Consider the following 22,188-nt stretch of genomic DNA (forward strand, 5'->3'; position numbering starts at 1 on the left):
TTCTCCACACTGAAATCTGGTTCACACATTCATACCTACATTTGATGAGTCATGAATCATACATAATACACTGCTATTTTTTTAGAGGTGCCGGAACTCAGCTGAACGCCTCCCTTGTTCTCTTATAATGGCAATTGTGCCCACCCAAGAGGTACTGGAACTGAATTCTGACGAGTTCTGGCTGGGGAAAAAAGCCTTGCTTAGCCACATGTGTGAACTATATCATCTGAATTTGTTGCGTTGACTTTGGGTGGAAGGAAAGTTCTGCTGGTAATATTTGTCACACCAGCCCATCCACACATCCAAGACTTTAGTTTGCAGCTGGCAAGTAACAAACATAGATGTGTAAACTTGAGCTTATATCAGTGGGGGCTGGTTCATTACAGCTAACCGAGCACCACCCCACCAACCTCACTCTTTCCTCAGCCTTCTTACTTCTTACAACCACTCCAGGGGATGACCCTGCCTGTCAGCTTCCTCCTCCTCCTTGGTCTCTGGATTTCCCTTGCAGAACTCAACAGGGAGGCAGCTGGGGACAAACATCCACCGGTGACTTGGCTCTGCCTGTCATTGGCTCTGGCTCCACCTATTGTTGGTTCTATTGTCGGTGCCAATAAGCACCAGCCACCCCTGACACGGGTGGCGCTGTGGGTTAAATCAAAGAGCCTAGGACTTGCTGATCAGAAGGTCGGTGGTTCGAATCCCTGCGACGGGGTGAGCTCCCGTTGCTCGGTCCCTGCTCCTGCCAACCTAGCAGTTTGAAAGCACGTCAAAGTGCAAGTAGATAAATAGGTACCGCTCCGGCGGAAAGGTAAATGGCATTTCCATGCACTGCTCTGGTTCGCCAGAAGTGGCTTTGTCATGCTGGCCACATGACCTGGAAGCTGTACGCAGGCTCCCTCGGCCAGTAAAGCGAGATGAGTGCCGCAACCCGAGTCAGCCACGACTGGACCTAATGGTCAGGGATCCCTTTACCTTTACCTTACCCCTGACTTATATATGTGTTGGCAAAACATGTGCGAACTAGTCATGGGCATCCAAGGCCCATTTTATTTTGCTGCTTTTGCTAGAGAGGCTTCGTGGATTTCCCACTTTTAGAGTGCAAGTTAAAGAAACTTCCTCCAGCCGCACACGCGCACACCAAGTGGAAGCATCTGTTTTCCAGGCAGAGCTGAACTCAGGTATGAGAAGCCCCCCCCCCCCCATTTTCACCTTAGCGGTTCTCCATGAAACAAGGGAACCCGACATGTGTGGCATCTGACCCCGGGAGTCACGAGCACCTGCCGGATTTGTGCTGCCCCCCCCACTCGCCCCAGAGCAAGGAAGCTTCGCAACGCGCGTAGGCGCCGAAGAGCACGTGGGCACAAAGCCCCTCCTCTGGAGAGGGGGAGACGGAGTCAGATTGAGAAAACCCGGACCGGGAGGAGTGGTGGATCCGGCTGGGGCAGGTGTGATCTCAGCAGCCGCTTCTCTTTTCTCGCCCAGGGCAACTTCTCCGCTCGCCACAGGTTGGGGCGAGGCCAGCCGCTTGACTTCGAGTCTCTGACGAAGGGAGAAGAGCCAAGAGCGCGCAGAGGCCGTCCCAAGAATTTGTTAGTCTTGAAGGTGCTCTTGCCAAACGAGGCTCCTTGGAGTTTTCGCTGCAACAGGCTGGCAGGGCTGCCCCTCTGGGAACAGCGAGCGAGCGAAGATCGGCGGCGGCGCGGAAGAAGCGATCGCACCCACAGCCTCCTTGGGTCCCGTCTCCGGCAGCCGCGTCCTCTTCGCGTCGCTTCTCCCGGGGATGCGCTGATCTCTGCTGAGCCTCGGCAGGAAGGAGCACATGGAGCGACCGGAGCCGCTCTGGGTGAACAGTAGCTGCGCCAACGGTGAGTAAGAGCGCTCGCTTCAGTGGCGTAGCGTGGGTTGTCAGCACCCGGGGCAAGGCAAGTAATTTGTGCCCCCTAACCCGTGGATTTGCGCCCCCTAACCCTAACCCCCAGATGTTGCTCCCGGTGCGGCCGGCCCCCCTGCACCCCCCACGCTACGCCACTGGCTCGCTTGGCCGCCACACGCGGGTTTCGAGGAGGGAGATGGAGAAGAGACTGCTCGGCTGCTCTCCTCTTCTTCCTTTCCTGCTTCCACTTCCCAGGGTTAGGGAGACCTTGCCATCTCCATCAGGCGAGTCCTGGTCCAAAAAAACTGACCAGTCCTTCCCACGCTGGCAGACAAACCCATTAAAATAATCGCTTTGCCCCCTTTTGCTGGAATACATATAATTTTAAGAGGGAGATCAGAAGATTTATAAGGTCTTCAAGAACCTTTTGCCCCATGTCGCCCTTGAGGTCTGTGTTGCTCCGAAGAGTGGCCTGCTTTGCGTAACTGTGAGGTTTGGGAAAGTGGCGTTTTCTTCTCCTTCGCTACTCCAGGCGATTGCAGCAGCTTCCTCTGTTTCCTCCCCTCCGGGTGCCTGTAGGTCGCCAAGCAAGCAAGCCGAGCGATTGTGCAAAGTACGCCTGAAGAGACAGGTGCAGAGATTAAAAATAAAAAGGAGAAGCTTGTTTGGCGAGGGGGCTCGTTCTCACGATCAGCCCAGCCAGTCTCCTCCTTTGCAGGTGAAACTCAAACTTAAAGAGCAGGATTTTCCCGGGGGTGTTTTACTTAAACTAGCGAGGTGGTCGTGAGATCGAATTAGAAGTAATTGTGTATTTCCTTCTTCTATCTTTTTTGGAACAGTCAGTTCTTGTGAGCGCTTGTGGGAATATGGGAAGCTGCATTGTATCAGGTCAGACCCTTGGCCAGTCTAGCCCAGTATTGTTTACACTGACTCCCAGTGGCTCCCCAGAGTTTCCCAGCTCAACTTGAAGATGCCAGGGATTGAATTTGGGACCTGCATGCAAAGCAGACTCTCTAGCACTGAGCTGTTCACCCCTAGAGGAAAAAACAAGAACTCTGGTGGCAGGTGGGCCGCGGTGCCCTGATGTATCAATGAGCTTGGACTTCTAACTCCTGTCAGCCCCAACAAGTGTAGCCAATGGGAGATGTAGTCTGACAACCTCTGGGAGGGTCAAAGGTTCCTTCATCCCACAGGTAAAAGGGCAAACGAAAGATTAAAGCATGGGAGGCTGGGAACATTATGGCCCTCAGGGCAGTTACTCCAGTATTATCATGTCCACAAACAGAAAGTTCATAAGAAAGTGGAAAAAGCCCTGAAGACTTCCCTCATGCTCAGCTATAATAGCTGCCTTGTCTTAAATTGTGCTGGCTTGATTGGGAATTATGGCTGAGTATGGCACTGTGGGTTAAACCACAGAGCCTAGGACTTGCCGATCAGAAGGTCGGCGGTTCGAATCCCCGCGACGGGGTGAGTTCCCGTTGCTTGGTCCCTGCTCCTGCCAACCTAGCAGTTTGAAAGCGCGTCAAAGTGCAAGTAGATAAATAGGTACCGCTCCAGTGGGAAGGTAAACAGCGTTTCTGTGCGCTGCTCTGGTTCGCCAGAAGTGGCTCAGTCATGCTGGCCACATGACCAGGAAGTTGTACGCCGGCTCCCTTGGCCAATAAAGCGAGATGAGTGCCGCAACCCCAGAGTTGGCCACGACTGGACCTAATGGTCAGGGGTCCTTTTACCTTTACCTTTTTAGTCCAGGATAGGGTTATGGGAGTAGTGGAAGGGTTAGGGTGCATAGTGGGTGGTGAGAATGGTGAAAAGCAGTGGTGACTTGTGAATCCTACAGAACAATGTGGTGTTGCTCAGATTAGGGTTCCCTGTTCACCTTCCAAAAGGGTATAATGATTTCCTCCTCATTCACAAGCAAAAGTAATTAGAGATGGCTTCTTTTGCTGCCCTTCTGCTGCTGCTTAATTTGCTAAGTATGTTTTGAAACAGGATCAAAAGCCACATCTGCTTTCACAAGTCTGTTTTGTCATAGGCTTCTTGTGAAATAGGCTGTAAAAGATAATAGAAGCATATGACCCATAAGTCTTCAAGATTACCTTCTGTTAGCTTCTACTGATGAGCATGGCTGCTCCCTGGATTAATGTGGCTTTATTGGCTTGTGGCTCTTTTTAAATATTTATATTTTATTGAGGTTATAATAGTGACTTAAAGTAAATAGCGGAGGAAAGAATATAAAATGGAAAAAGAAATAATCATCACCATAATTTTCTTATTTATACCCCACCCATCTGGCTGGGTTTCCAAATATTTAAAACATTTTAAAAAGAAGAGGAAAACAGCAATAACAAAATAACAATAAAATACAAAACTATACTGTATATATGTAGATGGATAAACTTATTGTTTCCCTCAGTATATGATGATTCATGTATCACTATGGTTTCGATAAATACGTTCCAAAGTATCATTAAATTTGTCCATGCCTAATCTTCACCTGAAAGCGATCCGTTCATGGGTTGCAGGAGTTGTCATGTCAGCTATCCATTAATTAAAGGATACTTCATCCATATTTTTGTCCTTCCAATGTATCAGTATCAATCCTTTTGCAGATGTGAGTGCATGGAGAATCCATTTACATTGTCTGATAGTCAGGCATCATATATTAAGTATATAGTTTAAAATGATGTTATCTTCTGAAATGTTTAACTCTTTCTCCACAATATTTATTCATTCTGCATCTCCAACAGCATGTTGTCGCTGAGAGTCCATGTTTATGCAATCATGATGGAATCCAATAAACTCAAAATAAAATCTCTTGTTGTATGAGACATCATTTGTAATCTAACGATACATTGGAAACAGAGGCTAAAATATTATCCCATTCTTTAACTAAGATGGAGCTTGTTAATAATGTATTCCATTTGCTTCTCAAAGTTTGCATCAAATTAATTAATACACAATAAACATTTCTAAAAAGTAATAGCTGGCTTTTTAGCCTCCAGGGATTCAGTCAAGTGTTTGAGTATCACCTTGGCTTGTGACTCTTGGTGTCAGGCGCTACAGCAAGGGAATCCAAAGATGAATAAACAGATTTTTTAAATCTATCAATTTCAAAGAAGTTTACACTGCAGATTAGGACGGAATGGATGGCATACTTTTTCTAAGCTTTTATTTTATTTGTATTTGGGGGGAGTGAAACAGAGCAAAGGAAGAAAGATGTATGGCAGATTTTGATGAGTTTACAACTCTTTCATTCTCTCCTTTATCAGATAATCCTGAATACTTTCATGGCAGTTGGTTTACCTGCTTGCGATTTTATGAATATCTGGCTTGGCGGGGATGGCAGGCTATGGAGTGGGTATCATAATTAAAGGCTTTGACCTTCGTTGAGATTCTATCAGTCTTTAGTATATACATCACTTTCTCCTTGAAAATTAGAAACTATGTTTTCAAGACCGGAATTCACTAAAAACGTTCTTGACTGGGAATTGTTCCAGATGTCTGCTGCTGTGTGTGACACTGCCATTGAAGTATAGAGATGCCTCCCTAAACACGGCCAAGGTGTAAAGAGACAAGCGATTTGAGTCTGCATTGCTCACTGGACAACATACAGTATTGCACTCTGTATCCTGAGAAGGTGGTGGGTTGTGGGTCAGCTGCCTGTGGGTCTCGTCATTATAGTTGTAAGCTCCTCTGGGTGCCTTTTTTCATTTGGCTGAAGAACAGGGTGAAATGCTTCTGATAAAAAACAGCCAACACCTGCAAACCTAAAAGGGAGCAAGTCCTATTGAAAGTGAGACCTACTTGTGAGTAAATATGTTGTTGGTTGTGCTGGAAATTTCTAGTTAAACAGCACATTTGAATGTTTACTTCTGTCCTTTGTGATTTTTATGGAAGTTTGAAGGGCTGATCTACACACACCGTAGACTGAGGCGAAAGAATCTTATGATGCACAAGTGGGCTATACTAGTTCATGCTTCCTGCCAACGTAGCAGTTCGAAAGCATGCCAGTGCAAGTAGATAAACAGGTACCATTATGGTGGGAAGGTAAACAGCATTTCTGTGCGCTCTGGTTGCCGTCACGGTGTTCTGTTGCGCCAGAAGTGGTTTAGTCATGCTGGCCACATGACCCAGAAAGCTTTCTGTGGACAAACACTGACTCCTTCAGCCTGAAAGCGAGATATAGTCACCTTTGACTGGACTTTACCATCCGGGGGGCCTTTACCTTTTACCTTTTTACTGCTTCATGCTGTAGTTGGGGGAGTTGGGGTTACCCTTTTTTATCACTCTCACATGTACTCAATCAACAAACTGTTTTAAAAAAACTACTGCAGCATGGAGAAAAATAGTATCTCAGCCCATTTTCTTCTGTGCTGGTTTTCTGACGGTGCTGATTCTCCCCCTCCCCCCCAAAAAAAGTTGATTTCCCCCTCCCCACAGTCTGAAATTGTACAGTCCATTCTGTTCCCTCAGGAGTCTTCCACCTTAGCATTATCACCTTGGCTAGACAGAAGACATGTCCCAGATCCCATTTCATTTCTCTTGCAAAGGGTTGAAATTTGGTGGTGCTCTTTGAATTTCCCCTCACAGAATGCAGCAGAATCTGAGCAAATAAATTGGTGTGGTTGTAACTGGCCTCAATCCTCCCCCTTCTCCTTTCTTTTTTACTTGGGCTTTTGAGGATGTTGGTATTCTTGTCAATCCCCGAGGAAGGAAAAGGCTACATGACATTAGGGCATTGTGAGTATGTTGGAGATAAGAATTCACTGTTTGTTTTCAGGCTCACAAAGACTGGTCTGTATCAGGCAAATTGCCAGTGTCAAAACACCACACCACATTTGCATTACTGTATTTGTAGCATAGCTACAATCCTGCCCTGTTTTATCAGACCATAGGTACGGTATATATTTCTCTCCCTCACATTTAAAGCGCTCTTGCAAATGGGTACGCACCATTTCCTTTAACCTTTCCTTTAAGGGTCTGGGCTGCCAACAATTTTTTTCATCAGAGTGCTTGTGCTTTTAAAAAAATGTTGTATATATTTATTTAACACATATACAGCTCTGCAGCAAAGTGGATTTACAATAAACGACCATGTACAAAACAAATAGTAATAGCAAGGAACAAAACACAAAGCATATCAGGGTTCTTAAAAAAATGATTAAATAACCAATTTAGTTCAAAAATATTTTTATCACCTATATCCTGAAAACCAATGGGCAGGGTACAGAATAAACCTCCCACGTTCACTAGTTTCACATACCCTCCAGCATTTCTCCTATGAAAATAGGGACATCCCATTCTGTACTGATACTTTTACTATTTATACCCCACACATCTTACTGGGTTGCCCCAGCCACTCTGGACAGCTTCCAACATATAGAGGGTGAGTCCTTTAAAAGAGGCCCCGTGGATATAGAGTACACATGTTCCACGGGGCATCTTTTAAAAGACTTGCCCTGTATCAAAACATTTAAAAACATTTTTTAAAAAACCTTCCCTATACAGTACAGGATTGCCTTCAGACGCCTCAGGGGCCAGATAACTTCTTACCCTCCAACATTTCTCCAATGAAAATAAGGACACCCTAAGGAATTGCCACCTCATGAGAAGAGTCCCTGGAAAAGACCCTGGGAAAGATGGAGGGCACAAGGAAAAGGGGACAACAGAGGACAAGATGGTTGGACAGTGTTCTCGAAGCTACTAACATGAGTTTGACCAAACTGTGGGAGGCTGTGGAAGACAGGAGTGCCTGGCGTGCTCTGGTCCATGGGGTCACAAAGAGTCAGACATGACTAAACGACTGAACAACAACAACAAAGGAATTGCAGGACATTCCAGGATGAAATCAGAAACCAGGATGACTTCTCTAAATCAGGGATGTACTGTACCTGGAAAATAGGGACACTTGGAGGGTATGGTTTCATAGCAGAGGTGCAACAACCATGAGGCTTTTCCTGTCTTTTGGCCACCCACTTTTTCAGATGGGGGCAGCCATTAGCAGGTTATAGTGTTTATCTCTGAACCATTAAAAGGGTCATCTGCTGATATCTGCTATCATACTGTTTTTAAAGGCATAAGCCCAGGCCAAACAACGTTTTTTTAATCAGTTGGTAACATTATAGAATGTTTCACCTCCCTCTTTGCTTCTGATAGTTCAAGTATCAGACTGCCCTAACCCAGGTCCTCCACAAAGCATTGGAGTCCTTAGCTGTCACTCACTTTGCATAGCTCAAACAAAAGGTCTGGACAAGTTTTGACAGCACCTGCTTCTTCTCCTTTCTCTTCTGTCCCAGAGGGCAAAGCAGAACCTACACACGGAGATCAGGTGCTGTCAAGCCCTTTGGCCACAGTTTACCTTTAGAAATCTTCGCCCAACCTATCCTTATTTGAGTTGTAAGGTTTGTACTCTGCACCTCAACCATCCATAATCCGTTTAGTCACGGAAAAGAAGGATATTTATAGTAATGAGTGGCTTTGTAGAGATGGAAGAGGTGTAATCGTTTCCACCTGCCTTGTATTATGGTGTAAATGAATTGGTGCCTTGGGTGTGTCTTGAGTCTGGGAATCAGAGAGGCTCATCCATACCCACCCACACTAGCTGACACACCTTAGATCTGGGTGCTGATAAAAAAAAAACTGATGAAACTTGATTTGTATCTGTGTTCGTTCCAGTTAAAAGTATGTTGCATGCTTTATTTGCAGAGCAGTCTGTGCGTATGTATGTGTTGAGAGAGAGTGCGTGTTTCAATTCAATGCTCCCAAAATTCTCCTTTCTCCTTTTCTCTTTCCCCTCTGGTTTTTTATCCAACCTGAGGGGAACCTTCTTCAGCCCAAGGCTCAAATTCTTCATGAGCCACATGTGTGTGGTACTGGGTGGGACCAGAGGCAACAATGGGTAGAGAAACAGGTCTTACCTTCCTAAAATAAAAGTTAAAGGTTTCTACATATCATAGAATCATAGAGTTGGAAGAGACCACAAGGGCCATCGAGTCCAACCCCCTGCCAAGCAGGAAACACCATCAGAGCACTCCTGGCATATGGTTGTCAAGCCTCTGCTTAAAGACCTCCAAAGTAGGAGACTCCACCACACTCCTTGGCAGCAAATTCCACTGTCGAACAGCTCTTACTGTCAGGAAGTTCTTCCTAATGTTTAGGTGGAATCTTCTTTCTTGTAGTTTGGATCCATTGCTCCGTGTCCACTTCTCTGGAGCAGCAGAAAACAACCTTTCTCCCTCCTCTATATGACATCCTTTTATATATTTGTACATATACATATGTACCCACCCACTTCTGTCTGTCATCCAGCCAGGCAGTAGGCTGGGAATAAAGGGATGCAGGCTGGGAAGGATCCCAAAGCCAGACAGAGAGGCCTGAAGGTCTATATTCAGCCCTAGGCCTGAAGTTCTTCACTACTGATCTAAAATGTTGACTGCACTGGGAATATTTTATTCTCTCCTATGTGAAGATGATAGTGTTACCGGTACCAAGTCCAAAACGCTGTCCCTCCCAGGCCAATAAAGAGACAGTGGGTGGTAAGGTAAAAGTTTATTCTCAGTTGCTGCACAGAGACTCGGCAGGATATCTCCAAAATTGAGCACGCAAAATACAAAGCATTTATGCCACTGTGGCAAGCAAATAAGCACATGATGTCTTGCATCACTATTAGCTTGTGTGAACAAAGCATGCCTAAGTCAGGTATTCTACTTGGCTACAGAACAATTACTCACTTATCCTTCTTCATATCGTGCTCAGGCCATTCCAGGTGTGACTGGCCTTATACTTGCAACTGTGGGAACATCTTGCTGTTGTGACTGTGTTTATGCGGACTCAGCAGGCTGTGGTTAACTATGTATGTGACATGCAAACTTCAGAGTTATGGCACCCAGGTATCACTAGTGTTTAGTTTGACTTTGACTTTTATTTAGTTAACTTATTTCAGTTCTTGCCGAGGTAGGATTTATTTATTTATTTCATTTTCAGAGGTAAACTCACAAGTTTTGAGCCTTTCTCAGTGTTGTTGCTTTAACAAGGATAGCGCATTTGTTGGCACAATTTGAACAATCATGTCTTGGCTTAGTAAGCTGAGATTTCAACAAGCCTTTCTCCTGCCCAATGCATCCCTTTCACTCCTTCCTTTATGGCAGGAGCAATCGAACCAGGAAGTCTCTAATTAGCCACACTTCCCCATTTACCGTAGTCTGAACGAAGAAACTATGATTACCAGCTTTGGAACAAGATGGGATATTAAAGTTCAGTTTGAGGTTAGTTTAATAACCTGGCCTGTTCCAAAGCTGAAACAGGAAACTATGGTTCATTATAAACTCCATGAAGGGGGTAGAGAAGGGGCTGCCAGGGTGGACAAAAAGTGTGTTCATATCTCAGTTTATTAAGATTAGATTTGATTGTCTGAATCAACCAGTTATATAGTCCCATATAAATCTGTAAATCATGATTTATTTGCATTTGCAAAAAAGGGGGGTTAGTTATTATCCTCAGTCGCAGCTCAGTCAAGTTTTTCCAGTTTTACATTTTTTGATAAATGATTTGTTAGTGATGAAATGTTACTGATTCAGTACAAGCGTATGAAAGAGATTTTGAGAAATGCTTTCTTTATATGATGCAATACATTGTAAGACAGACTGTAAGACATACAGCATTATGTCAGCTGTACAGTTCGTTTGTTTGGCAACATCTATGACTCTTCATAGGAGGGAATTCTGATGAACAGGTAACATTCCCTTACTTCCATCATCCATACAGTAACTACATTTATTAGTTCATGGAACTGTTAGAAATCTAATAAGTGCAAAAGCTAATTGTGTTCTTGTGCATGTTCTAAGAACAATCGTGTTCTAGTGATCTAGCGGGACATTTCTTTTCTTCTTTCAAGGAAGCAAAAGACCTAAATAATGGCATGTTTTGAGCATGGCACGTAAAATAAAGGCAGCAAATGTATTATTTGCTTAAAGTCTTAATTTCTGCCCTCTTCCTATTTTCTTGTCTTCCCAGGTTCATTATTAGCTCTGACATGCCTTTCTGGGCAGACGTTCTGTCAGGTTGTTGGGAATGTCAGCCCAGCAGTCTTACCCCACAATAATATCACCTTAAACGCAAACTGGATGGTACAGATAGAAGACAAATATGGCTTCTACATTGGCCTGGCCTTGGCCATCTTCTCCAGCTTCTTGATTGGCAGCAGCGTCATCCTTAAGAAAAAAGGACTGCGTCGGCTTGTGGAGACAGGAGGCACCAGGGCAGGTATGGTTTCAATGGCTCAGAAGGTGGGTGAGGAATTATTTTCTGAATGAGCTCTGGTTGTATCTGAGACAGTGCTGGCCAATATGGCGCCCTTCAGATGTTTTGGACCACAAGTCCCATCAGTCCTGACCACTGGCTGACAGGAATCGTCATCCACATCTTGAGGGTATCATGTTGGCTATTGCTGAGAGATCTGACTTTGAGCCTCAAAGTGTTTTGGATTCTGAGGGCCTTTGCCTATTACACAGAGGCAAATCCTTGCCTGAACAGGCAACTACAGCCAATCACAGTTCATTAGGGAGTGTGCCTGTATGACACTTTTCTCCACCAAACCCACTGAACTTCAACTGATAGATGAAGTTCACCAGGGGTCACACTTCAAAACGACCTTGACAGATTAGAGAACTGGGCAAAAACAAACAAGATGAATTTTAACAGGGAGAAATGTAAAGTATTGCACTTGGGCAAAAAAAATGAGAGGCACAAATACAAGATGGGGGACACCTGGCTTGTGAGCAGTACATGTGAAAAGGATCTAGGAGTCTTGGTTGACCACAAACTTGACATGAGCCAACAGTGTGACGCGGCAGCTAAAAAAGCCAATGCAATTCTGGGCTGCATCAATAGGAGTATAGCATCTAGATCAAGGGAAGTAATAGTGCCACTGTATTCTGCTCTGGTCAGACCACACCTGGAGTACTGTGTCCAGTTCTGGGCACCACAATTCAAGAAGGACACTGACAAACTGGAACGTGTCCAGAAGAGGGCAACCAAAATGGTCAAAGGCCTGGAAACGATGCCTTATGAGGAACGGCTAAGGGAGCTGGGCATGTTTAGCCTGGAGAAGAGGAGGTTAAGGGGTGATATGATAGCCATGTTCAAATATATAAAAGGATGTCACATAGAGGAGGGAGAAAGGTTGTTTTCTACTGCTCCAGAGAAGCGGACACGGAGCAATGGATCCAAACTACAAGAAAGAAGATTCCACCTAAACATTAGGAAGAACTTCCTGACAGTAAGAGCTGTTCGACAGTGGAATTTGCTGCCAAGGAGTGTGGTGGAGTCTCCTACTTTGGAGGTCTTTAAGCAGAGGCTTGACAACCATATGTCAGGAGTGCTCTGATGGTGTTTCCTGCTTGGCAGGGGGTTGGACTCGATGGCCCTTGTGGTCTCTTCCAACTCTATGATTCTATGATTCTATGATTCTAGGGGTAGGCAGGTGTAGCTGGTCAACAACTTGCCTCAACCCTGACCTTTGGTCATGCTGGGTGGGGGCTGATGGGAGTTACAGTCCAACATCGAGAGAGCACCGCATTGGCAACTTATCTCTGCACTACTTTGTTACAGCTTGACCTAAGGTGAGTCTCAACAGCAACACCATGCAGATATGATAAAAATGAAGAAGTGGGTCCCCAAGTGCATTTAACTAAATCTATTTTTTGGTTGGTTCATTCATTCATTCATTCATTCATTCACAATCTATTTTATACCTCAACTCAATAATCTTCCTAGGATGGTTTACCAAAATAATTTTTAAAATGGAGAAAATAGAATAATGCGAAATCCACAAAATTATAAAAGCAGCAAAAAAGTCAGCAAGGTTAGAATGGCACCTAATAAATTTGGGAACAGTTTCTGACACTGAAGGGACAATAATGTAATCATCAGCCAAACCTCTTCAGCATTCCACCCCTGGGATGCCACTACCGAGAAGACTCTTTTTCTGGAAGTAACTCGTCTCATCTTGGATGGTGGTAGTAGTGCAAGGCGCTTGCAAGGAGGCTCTCAAGTTAATATCTTAATTCCCCTGTTTTGCAAAGCTTGAAGGCAACAGACTAGCTCTTTCTCTTAGAAAAATATCAGCAGTCCCTGCTAAAAGGAAATGAACTTGAAGAGCACACACAGGTTCTATAGCTCTTACAGGACCATGGAGTTTCTAGACTTTGCTGTTCTACTCTCTTCCCCTGGTATCTACCCTATCTAATCTCATGCCCATCTAGGCATTTAGGCCATATTTGTTGTCATGGTATCTAGGTACCTCCCTCTTTCTCTTGCATTTTAACATTCCTGAAAGTCTGACATCTATTGATAGGTGGTGCTTCCTGTTTTACTAGTACCTATTTTCAGTCTTAAGCTGCTTTGGTTTCCAATAAAATACTGGAATCAGGATTCTTGTGTGTAGCAGCTGATAATCTCACTCTGTGTTTTTCCAACAACTTTTTTTTTACCTTGTTTTTCAGTGTCGTGTCTTGTTCTAAAACTAGTATATCATTATTATGAATAGTAATAATGTTCCGTTAGCTATGGTAGGAGTCACTGTACTGATATGCATTGACAAATAGCTTTTAGATCAGGGCCTCAAATTTGCAGGAAGCTTCCACAAGTAGAGCTGGTTCTCAACTGCAGGCACTTAGCTGCAAAGCATGTAGGGTCAGGGGGCAGGATCCTAATGGAGGCACTGGGATCTTTTAAGTGCATCCTTGATGTCATCCCCCTCCCCCAGTCTCACGCAATGGAAAACATATGAGGGGGAATACTTGATTAGGGTAGCATCACAATCACATATTTAAAAATATAAGAAGAGTCTTGCTGGATCAGACCAATGGCCCACTTAGTCCAGCATCCTGTTCTTACACTGACCAGGCTTTTTGGTAGCCTGAAAACAGGATTTGTTAATATAGATTTGGGGAGATAATGATCTGACCTGCCAGCCAGAGTAGATTCTCCACCCCGTCATAGTTTAGTATTGAGTGCAAAAGGGCTTGGGCCAAAAGCATTATAATATGCCAAATGGCATTAGGCAAACACCATCGTATTCTTTTAGACACCTGTGAAAAAAAATTCTGTTTTGGTGGACCTGTTTAGACACGTGATTTGTTACATGTTTTGTTGTGTTTCATTGTTTGAAATGTTTTTAACAATTTTGAAATGTTAAATATGTTTTGCTTTATTTTTGATTGCATTTTTATTATCTATGTGTTTGCCACTCTGGGCTTCTTTGGGAGAAAAGGCAGGATATAAGATGGAGGGAGGGATGGCTAAAATTCATATGATGTTGTGTGTCAAAAATGTGCTCTATAATTATCTTGAACATGAAATGCTTTCTTGTCATTCTGGGAAGGAAGTTAAAAATGCACCCAGAACCCACTGTTTTGCATGTGTTTTATCTCCTTTTGTTTCTATTTAATTTTACCTAGTATGTGGTTCTTATTTCCTTTTGAAGTCTCTAAGCATGTGTGCCTTTTGCTTTCCCAGGAGATGGTGGCCATGGCTACCTTAGGGACTGGCTGTGGTGGGCTGGCTTGCTGACCAGTAAGTATGGTTATTCACACTAGCCTGGATTTGTTCCTATCAAATCTTTATCACTTTCCCTCTTTTTCATTCGCTACCGCTACCATGTGGAGGCTATTTCCACATGCTAGCAGTGCTATTTGAGAGCCTTTTCCCACAATGACATGGAAATGTCTAGGTGATCAAACTAAACTATATGGAGATGGCCTTTCAGTCTTTACCACCATTGCATGAAGCATGCATTCAGCTTTCTTCAGATTCCCTGTGGGGACTGGAATGTATAGAGCTCATCACCAAGGTTGGGGTGGAGGGAATGATCATCACCAGGGCCAACCTAAAACATATTGGTACATGAAGCAAACTACAAAATGGTGCCCTCCCCCTGGAAGAAGGGCTGAGTTAAGATCTACATCAGGAACGAATTGGGGAATCAAATCAACCTTATATGATGGCTGAAGTGGGAATCAAAGACTGTCATTGGGAGTAAAGGGTCCCGCTCTGAATTGTGTCCAAGAGACCCAATAGGGCAGCCCCCACCATTTCCTCCCTACGGGTGGGAAACCAGCAGTGCACCCTATTCACCAAGAGGCTGCTGTAGAGGTGGCATGGGGTGGGGGACCTGCTGAGGAGGTGGCAGATCCAGCCTCCAAGGAGTGTGACACAGCTGTTGTTGCCACATCAGCAGTAGCAGTAGGCGATACATTCCTTGGAAGCCAGATCTGCTGCCCCTGTGGATTCTGCCACCTGAGGTGGTCGCCTCACCTTGCCTCATGGGTGGGCCAGCCCTGCTCATCACAGTATAAATGATTCACTCCTCAGTAGAGATGTTTGCTGGACAAAAACAACAAATAGCCTCAAGGCACCTTATGGAATAAGCCAGCAGTAAGCAGCCTGGTGCCTTTCATATCTTCTGAACTGCAACTGCGACTCACATCCACCCCAGTTTGGCCACTGGTCAGAGGGAGATGGGTGGTGGGAGATGTAGGAGGCTACATTGTTGCTGCCCCTGGTATCAGCTTTCATGGGCTAGAGTCCACTTCAGAAGGACTTGGAAGCAGATTCTAGTCCATGGGCAGGCAAACTAAGGCCCGGGGGCTGTATCCACCCCAATTGCCTCCTAAATCTGGCCCGCGGATGGTCCGGGAATCAGCGTGTTTTTACATGAGTAGAAAGTGTCCTTTTATTTAAAATATACCTCTGGGTTATTTGTGGGACATATTTTCCCCAAAAAATATAGTCCAGCCCCCCACAAGGTCTGAGGGACAGTGGACCAGCCCCCTGCTGAAAAAGTTTGTTGACCCCTGTATCTAGTCCATGAAAGCTTATGACACTCTTAAAGGTACTCCAAGGTTTTGGAAGCTACTGACCCAAGGTGGTGAAAAGTCATTTTAGCATTGTCTGGTTTGCTAGGATCGGGTCCATTTTCTAAAATTGGCTGGGCACATCTGCCACCATATTGGATTCTGATCCATTTGCACGGAGTTCCTTGAATCTACAACATGACTCTTAAGATGCCTTTTCTTGTTAAAAAAAATGAAAACACAACAGTGATTGGTGTAAAGCCATCTTTCTCCTGGTTTTTAACTCCAGTGCTCTTTTTCATTGGGCCAAACTATGCACTGAATGCAAACAAAATTAGCAAGAACCCTTGAGCAGGAATAACACTCATTGTAATCTACATGTTCTGTTTATCCTTTGGCTGTTTGCTCAGTGGGTGGAGGAGAAGCTGCCAACTTTGCCGCCTATGCCTTTGCTCCTGCAACAATTGTTACTCCGCTCGGAGCCCTGAGCGTGCTCATAAGGTGATTTCCTCTCGTTTCTATTCTGTCCTCCCATATTTATTCTAGGTCTGTAAATGTCAGTGGTAGTAACATGACTGGCCATGCAAACAGAAAAATGGCCTGATAACTTTCTACCAGTACACAGAAGCCAAACATTTGCTTCAGCCTGGCTGTCCAACCCCCCCCCCCCCTCCAAAGCAGATATTGCATGGTACTTTTTGACACACGGGTGACTTTAATGACTTTAATGTACATTTAATACAGCAACCAGCAACCTCATGCCCTCCAGATGTTTTGGACTGAAATTCCAGTCCTTCTCGACCATTGGGCATTCTAACTGGAGCTGATGGGAGTTGTGGAAACACCAAAGTAGTGGTCCCAAAGGATGAACTCCCCTTGGGTGCAAAGTGGTGGTGGCAGCCTGACGCATTGCAGCAGCACCCCTTAAATATTAATCTCAGGGCTGGAAATCAGTCAATAAGTCACAGCGAGTGTTTTCCTCTTCCCAGTGCCCTATGAACCTCAAGGGCGTTAGGGCTGCTAGGAAGGGATGTGTGGGTGGAGTTGCTCCCCTCTTTCATCTCTGTGCTCCTCATCAACTGATACACATGGCAGCTAGAATATGACTGGAGGAGCAAACCGGTTGCATGAGAGTCCCCAAAGCTCATCAGTATATCAGCTTATTAAGCTAAGATATGAGCATCTGAACATGCCCATTGTCAGTTAGATGATTGATTCTGATTTAAAGTGTCCAAATATCGCACACGCCTCTCTGTTTGTCACTGAAAGAAGTTTCCAAAGTTCTGTAGAAGGCTGTTATTAATGGGACAACCATGTATTCTGACTTCTCGTTAGTTTTCTGTGTGTTGATTACCCCAAAGCAATTTTATTGATTTTTCTCCCCTATTACCCAGTGCCATTTTGTCCTCGTACCTGCTTGGAGAGCGGCTGAATCTCCTGGGCAAACTTGGTTGCATGCTGAGCATTGTGGGTAGTACAGTTCTTGTGATTCATGCTCCAGAAGAAGAGGAGGTCACCACTCTGGACGAAATGGCCTCTAAACTGAAAGAGCCAGGTAACCAGAAAAGCAGAAGGTTAAAGGTATCACCAACCAGCTATAAATGTAGTTTATTATCTGAATCCCTTGTTCAAGTGGGATGGCAGTGGCATGTCACTTCAGCTTTGAATCCCCAGTATGGCTGTCATCCTATTTGTGAGCATTGTGGTTCAGTGCCATCCCCTGAAATGTCTTTGCACTGCTGCTGCTGTTTCCTGGAGACATTGCCCCCTTCACAGATCTCTCATGCCCCATTGCCAAATTGGACACGCAAGGGCAAGTGAAATGTGGAGAGCTCACTTTGAAACCCTCTTCAGACTCTTTGCACTAAAACACACAGTGGTCTAAAGAGGACCCTGTGTGCCTAGTGATGTTGGGCGCATGATGCCCTCCCATGATTTTAAGTTATGAATTGTTAACTGTGGCCCTCAAGGTGTTGCTGTACTCAACCAGCAGTGGCAGGGGTCAGGGATGATGGGAGCCACATCTGGAGGGCCACGTTGAGAGGGAACCACCTCCATTCTAAGACCTTGTTCAGGCAGATGTCCAAATAGGTCTTCTGAGTACATATGCAGGTGCATGAATTAGAGCTCGTGCACATGTCTTTCCCTGGATCCCGCCCTTATGTGTGCTTATTTTCTGCATTTTGTGCCAGTCCTTTTGGCAGACTCACCTCACCTAGTTCCATTTGTTTAGGTGGAATAGTTCTCATTTCTTACAGCTAGGATTCTATTGGTTGATCAGTTGAACTCCTTATACCTGTTAGTGGTGTGTTACTGCCTTGCCACAACTTGTACTCTGCTTCTCATAAAACTGCCGCAACCTGGTGATGAATTCCTCACCCCCCCTTCTTTTCATTATTCCAGGTTTCCTTGCTTATGCCAGCATTCTGTTGGCGGTCTGCCTGGTTCTGATTTTCTTCCTCGCCCCACGTTACGGCCAGACCAACATTCTCATCTACCTCACCATCTGTTCTGTGATTGGAGCATTCTCAGTATCTTCAGTCAAAGGACTAGGCATCGCCATTAAGGGCTTTTTCGCTCACTGGCCTGTTCTTAGGGACCCACTCACCTGGATTCTTGTCCTCACATTAGTGGCCTCTATCACCACCCAAATCAACTACCTCAACAAAGCTCTGGACATTTTCAACACCTCTATGGTTTTCCCCATCTACTACGTGCTGTTTACCACCATTGTCATCACCACTTCAGTCATCCTCTTTAAGGAGTGGGTCACCATGTCTGTGGTGGACATCATTGGGACAGTCTGTGGGTTCCTCACCATTATTTTAGGGGTCTTTTTACTCCATGCCTTCAAAGATATGGACATCAGTTTGAGGAACCTGCCACAAACCCTCCAAAATGCTGACGAGGCCCCAGCCGTCAAGGACGACAAGAACATCCTGATAGAGCTGGATAATCCAGAAATCAAGGCTGACAACAAACCCAAAGTATTCATGATCTACAGCTGAAACCTAATAGCAACAATCCTGCAGCTGCAGGAACTTGGATTGAACTGTGTGTAGGTAATACAGGCATGTGCTATATTTTGCATTAACGGGTACGCATCTTCTGAGAAATAGCAACCAAGTTGAATACCGTGAACTAGCTGTCTCACGTTTTGTCTCAGTAACCCTTTCCTCCCATCCTTTGGAATGTCACTGCACACCCCACACTCTGGAATTGCCTTGACTGCTTTGACTGTGCCTGCCTCAGACAAGCAGGTTTTCATTAATCATTTGGGGGTGGGGTGGGGATTGGTTCCATCTGTGGTTGAAGTTGCTTCTTGGCCCCTTTGCATGACGTTGTCTCCTCCAACGTGATCTTCCCCTGAGAGGCTATACTGAGGTGCTGTGAGGCCACAAAGAGCATTCAGATTTGAAGTCCATGACCTGTGAAACTTCAGGGAAAATTCTTGTGGCCTTTTTCAACCCTTGGTACTCAGTCCTCTACTGAAAGCGTTAACAGAAAATAACTTAAGGCATTATTCTGATGAGCCAATTAGATCAGATATCAAGCTATGCTAGGACTCTTTTCCCAGACAACTAGCTTTCTGTTGTTGCCTGACAATTCCTGATGAAGGGTGGTTGCACCATCATGCAATTGCCTCATCTGTACGCTAAAGAGGGAACAATTTCACTGGGACAATATCGCATGCGTCTTTCTGCCTATGCATACTACCCTTTAGTGCCTTTTTGGTCTTCTGCTGTAATTAAGTTGTTCTGCTTAAAAGTGGATGGAGTTAACCCATTAACCTATTGCCCTGATAGTGTGGCAACTGTCTTACAGTGCCAGTGTGTATCAAGAGGACAAATCTGATAGTGGTCCCATTTCTTGTACTATAGTGCCTATGTAATAATGTATTATGAAAAGGCATAACAGCCAATGCAAAATTGTGAAATATGCTTCATCCCTTGTAAACTTCTGGTGAGACAAAATGCTATTTGTATTTCTGTTAGCTTCTGCCATTATACCAAAGGGTCAGCCATCTAACCAAGGGTGTTTGAGAACCTTTTACCTTACAGTGTACATAAGGAGAATCAGTCGACTGCAGTATTCATTCCTGTGGTGGTAAGAATCTTGCCCATGCGCCCAGTTTTTGGTTGCAGGAAGATAATGCAGTTCTCCTCACCACAAGCAGCATACTTCTCATGCAACATGCTTGGTTGCACATTGTGTGCACTTGGGCTCAGTACCCATGTTACTCTGACGACTTGACAGCTGCCAGGGAAACATGAAAAGCCCTGGCCCACACCCAAGGAACCCATGTTAAAAAGCTAGGGCTTTAAACATGATAGATATGAGAGACTGGTGTTGTGATGTAAATATTATTAGCCAATAGCCCCCCCATGTTCAAAAGTGCCTTAAGTACCAGAATGATGGTGGTATCTCATGAGTTCTGTTTGGGGTACTGTGTTACGCCATCATTAATGGGGGGGCAACATGCTAGTTATGTTCTTAATAAGATTTGTAAGTGGCTATAACCTTTAGTGTTTATTTTCAATGTTAAGTTCTATAAGTATGTAGTAGACCCCCCCCAAAAAAACCCCCACCTTTCTGTACAGCTCAAATCCCCAGTTGTGATCACGGCAGTGTAAACTGGGGTCAAGTCTGCAGGATTTATGTTGTCATGAAAGTTGACAGTGGTTTGGGTCCCATGACTGTCACTATTTCCCCAAATGCTTGTAAGATTTCCTTTGGTCAATGAAAGTCTTTTTGCTTAGCCTTGATGACCAAGAAATTGTAAAATGTACTGTAACAGGCACATGCCCTTTTTGTGGAAAACCAATAAGAGAGAAATTAGGCAGGGTTAGGGGACAGGCATCGAAATCCTGAGAATGAAGAATCAAAGCTTTTTGCAACAGCTCCCACCAACCCTGAGTCCATGACTGGCTATGTATATAGCAGGCAAAAACATTTAGAGAGTGCAAGGCTGGAGAAGGTCGTTCTAAATGAAGGGGCTCAGGGGCAAATGACAAGCATTGGGTGCCATAAAATTCACATCCTGATCCTGTGTTCTGCTCCTGTGAAACAGCAAATCACAGTGCCTAGTGCAGGCTCCCACTTCATGGAGAAATGTACGGTATTTGCTTGCTATGGGGAGGGACAACTTCTCAGTCTCCACAGCAGCAGCAGCAAGAGCTGTGCATTTAAAAAGAGCAGCATCCTAAGATTTATACAGATAGCACAGGCATTAACCGAGAGCTGACAAAAACTTTAAAGGAAATTTTAGGATGCAATGAGAGTTGATTTTTGCATGCTGGTAATACTTCAGCTGTTGAAGTACAAACAGAAGCTCTGCCTGTCTTTACATAGTCTCCTTTTTTGACATTTAAATCAGTGGTTCTTCATTCCAGAAGGAAGAACTCCAGTAAGAGTGTTACCCTTCTAAGGTTCACTTTCATTCTGCTGTGCTTCTTTTTCCAATACAAAATGGCAAACTGGAGATTATTGGCATCTAAACATATGGTGGCATGTGTGTTTGATGCTAGGTATGAAAAGTTGACGAGCTTCTAGTTTCTTCTAAATTTGAGGTCCTTTCTTCACTTCTGGAATGAAAAAAAATGTGGTGTTTGAAGCCTCCAGGATGTTGAGCTCTAATGGCATAATGAAATCTTACAATAAGATTTGATGGGAAGGTTGGAGAGTGGAGCTCCATAGAGACTGACGTGCATCCAAGTTCATCTCACCATCATAGTACAGTGGTACCTTGGGTTACAGACACTTCAGGTTACAGACACTTCAGGTTACAGACACTTCAGGTTACATACGCTTCAGGTTACATACGCTTCAGGTTACAGACTCCGCTAACCCAGAAATAGTACCTCGGGCTAAGAACTTTGCTTCAGGATGTGAACAGAAATCGTGCAGTGGCGGCGCGGCGGCAGCAGGAGGCCCCATTAGCTAAGGTGGTACCTCAGGTTAAGAACAGTTTCAGGTTAAGAATGGACCTCCAGAACGAATTAAGTTCTTAACCCGAGGTACCACTGTACAGAGTTCCAATATCAACCAGAAATTTTGGCTTTGGCACTGATGCTGACAAATAACATTCATCTGGAAAAGGGAGGAGATGGATCTTGAATGAGTACAAGCTACAGATCAGAGATCAATGAAAAGTCGCCAACTCAGTTGAGAGGTCATATTTCAAAACTCTATAGCAGCCCACAACTGTGGGCTAAAAGTCTGTGCTCTTCATTGTCTACAAAGGTCTTTTAAAACTCCGGGGATCTTCATTCCTAATGAATGTATTTTACAGTTAAATAAGATCAATGTAAGTTTGTGAATAGTTATGATGGACAACTTGGATTTCCCCCTCCCTCCACTCTCAAGTTTGAACATATGGCATTTCAATGGTACTCATTTGTACTTGGAGAGGGGAAGAATAAAGATCTTTTTGTACAAACTCTTAAAAGGTGGAAATTT

The 22,188-nt window shown here is 44.5% G+C and overlaps 1 protein-coding gene across 3 annotated transcripts; it reads left to right on the plus strand.

The window, feature by feature from the left end:
• The first annotated feature begins 1,387 nt into the window (after positions 1–1,387).
• Positions 1,388–22,177, plus strand: LOC309525983 (magnesium transporter NIPA4-like). 3 transcript variants are annotated; one of them, XM_082211811.1, is made up of 7 exons: positions 1,388–1,868; positions 10,889–11,137; positions 14,393–14,449; positions 16,140–16,230; positions 17,124–17,284; positions 18,133–21,511; positions 21,560–22,177. In XM_082211811.1, exons 1-6 carry the CDS (start codon positions 1,823–1,825, stop codon positions 18,735–18,737), a joined length of 1,209 nt encoding a protein of 402 aa, XP_082067937.1. In that variant the 5' UTR covers positions 1,388–1,822; the 3' UTR covers positions 18,738–21,511; positions 21,560–22,177. The 3 variants fall into 3 exon arrangements, with proteins under 3 accessions (XP_082067937.1, XP_082067939.1, XP_082067938.1); XM_082211813.1 differs by having other exon boundaries at positions 18,133–21,495; XM_082211812.1 differs by having other exon boundaries at positions 18,133–21,479; positions 21,544–22,177.
• Positions 22,178–22,188: the final 11 nt, after the last annotated feature.

This window comes from Podarcis vaucheri (genome assembly GCF_965113315.1).
Source record: "Podarcis vaucheri genome assembly, chromosome: 2".
NCBI lineage: Eukaryota > Metazoa > Chordata > Lepidosauria > Squamata > Lacertidae > Podarcis > Podarcis vaucheri.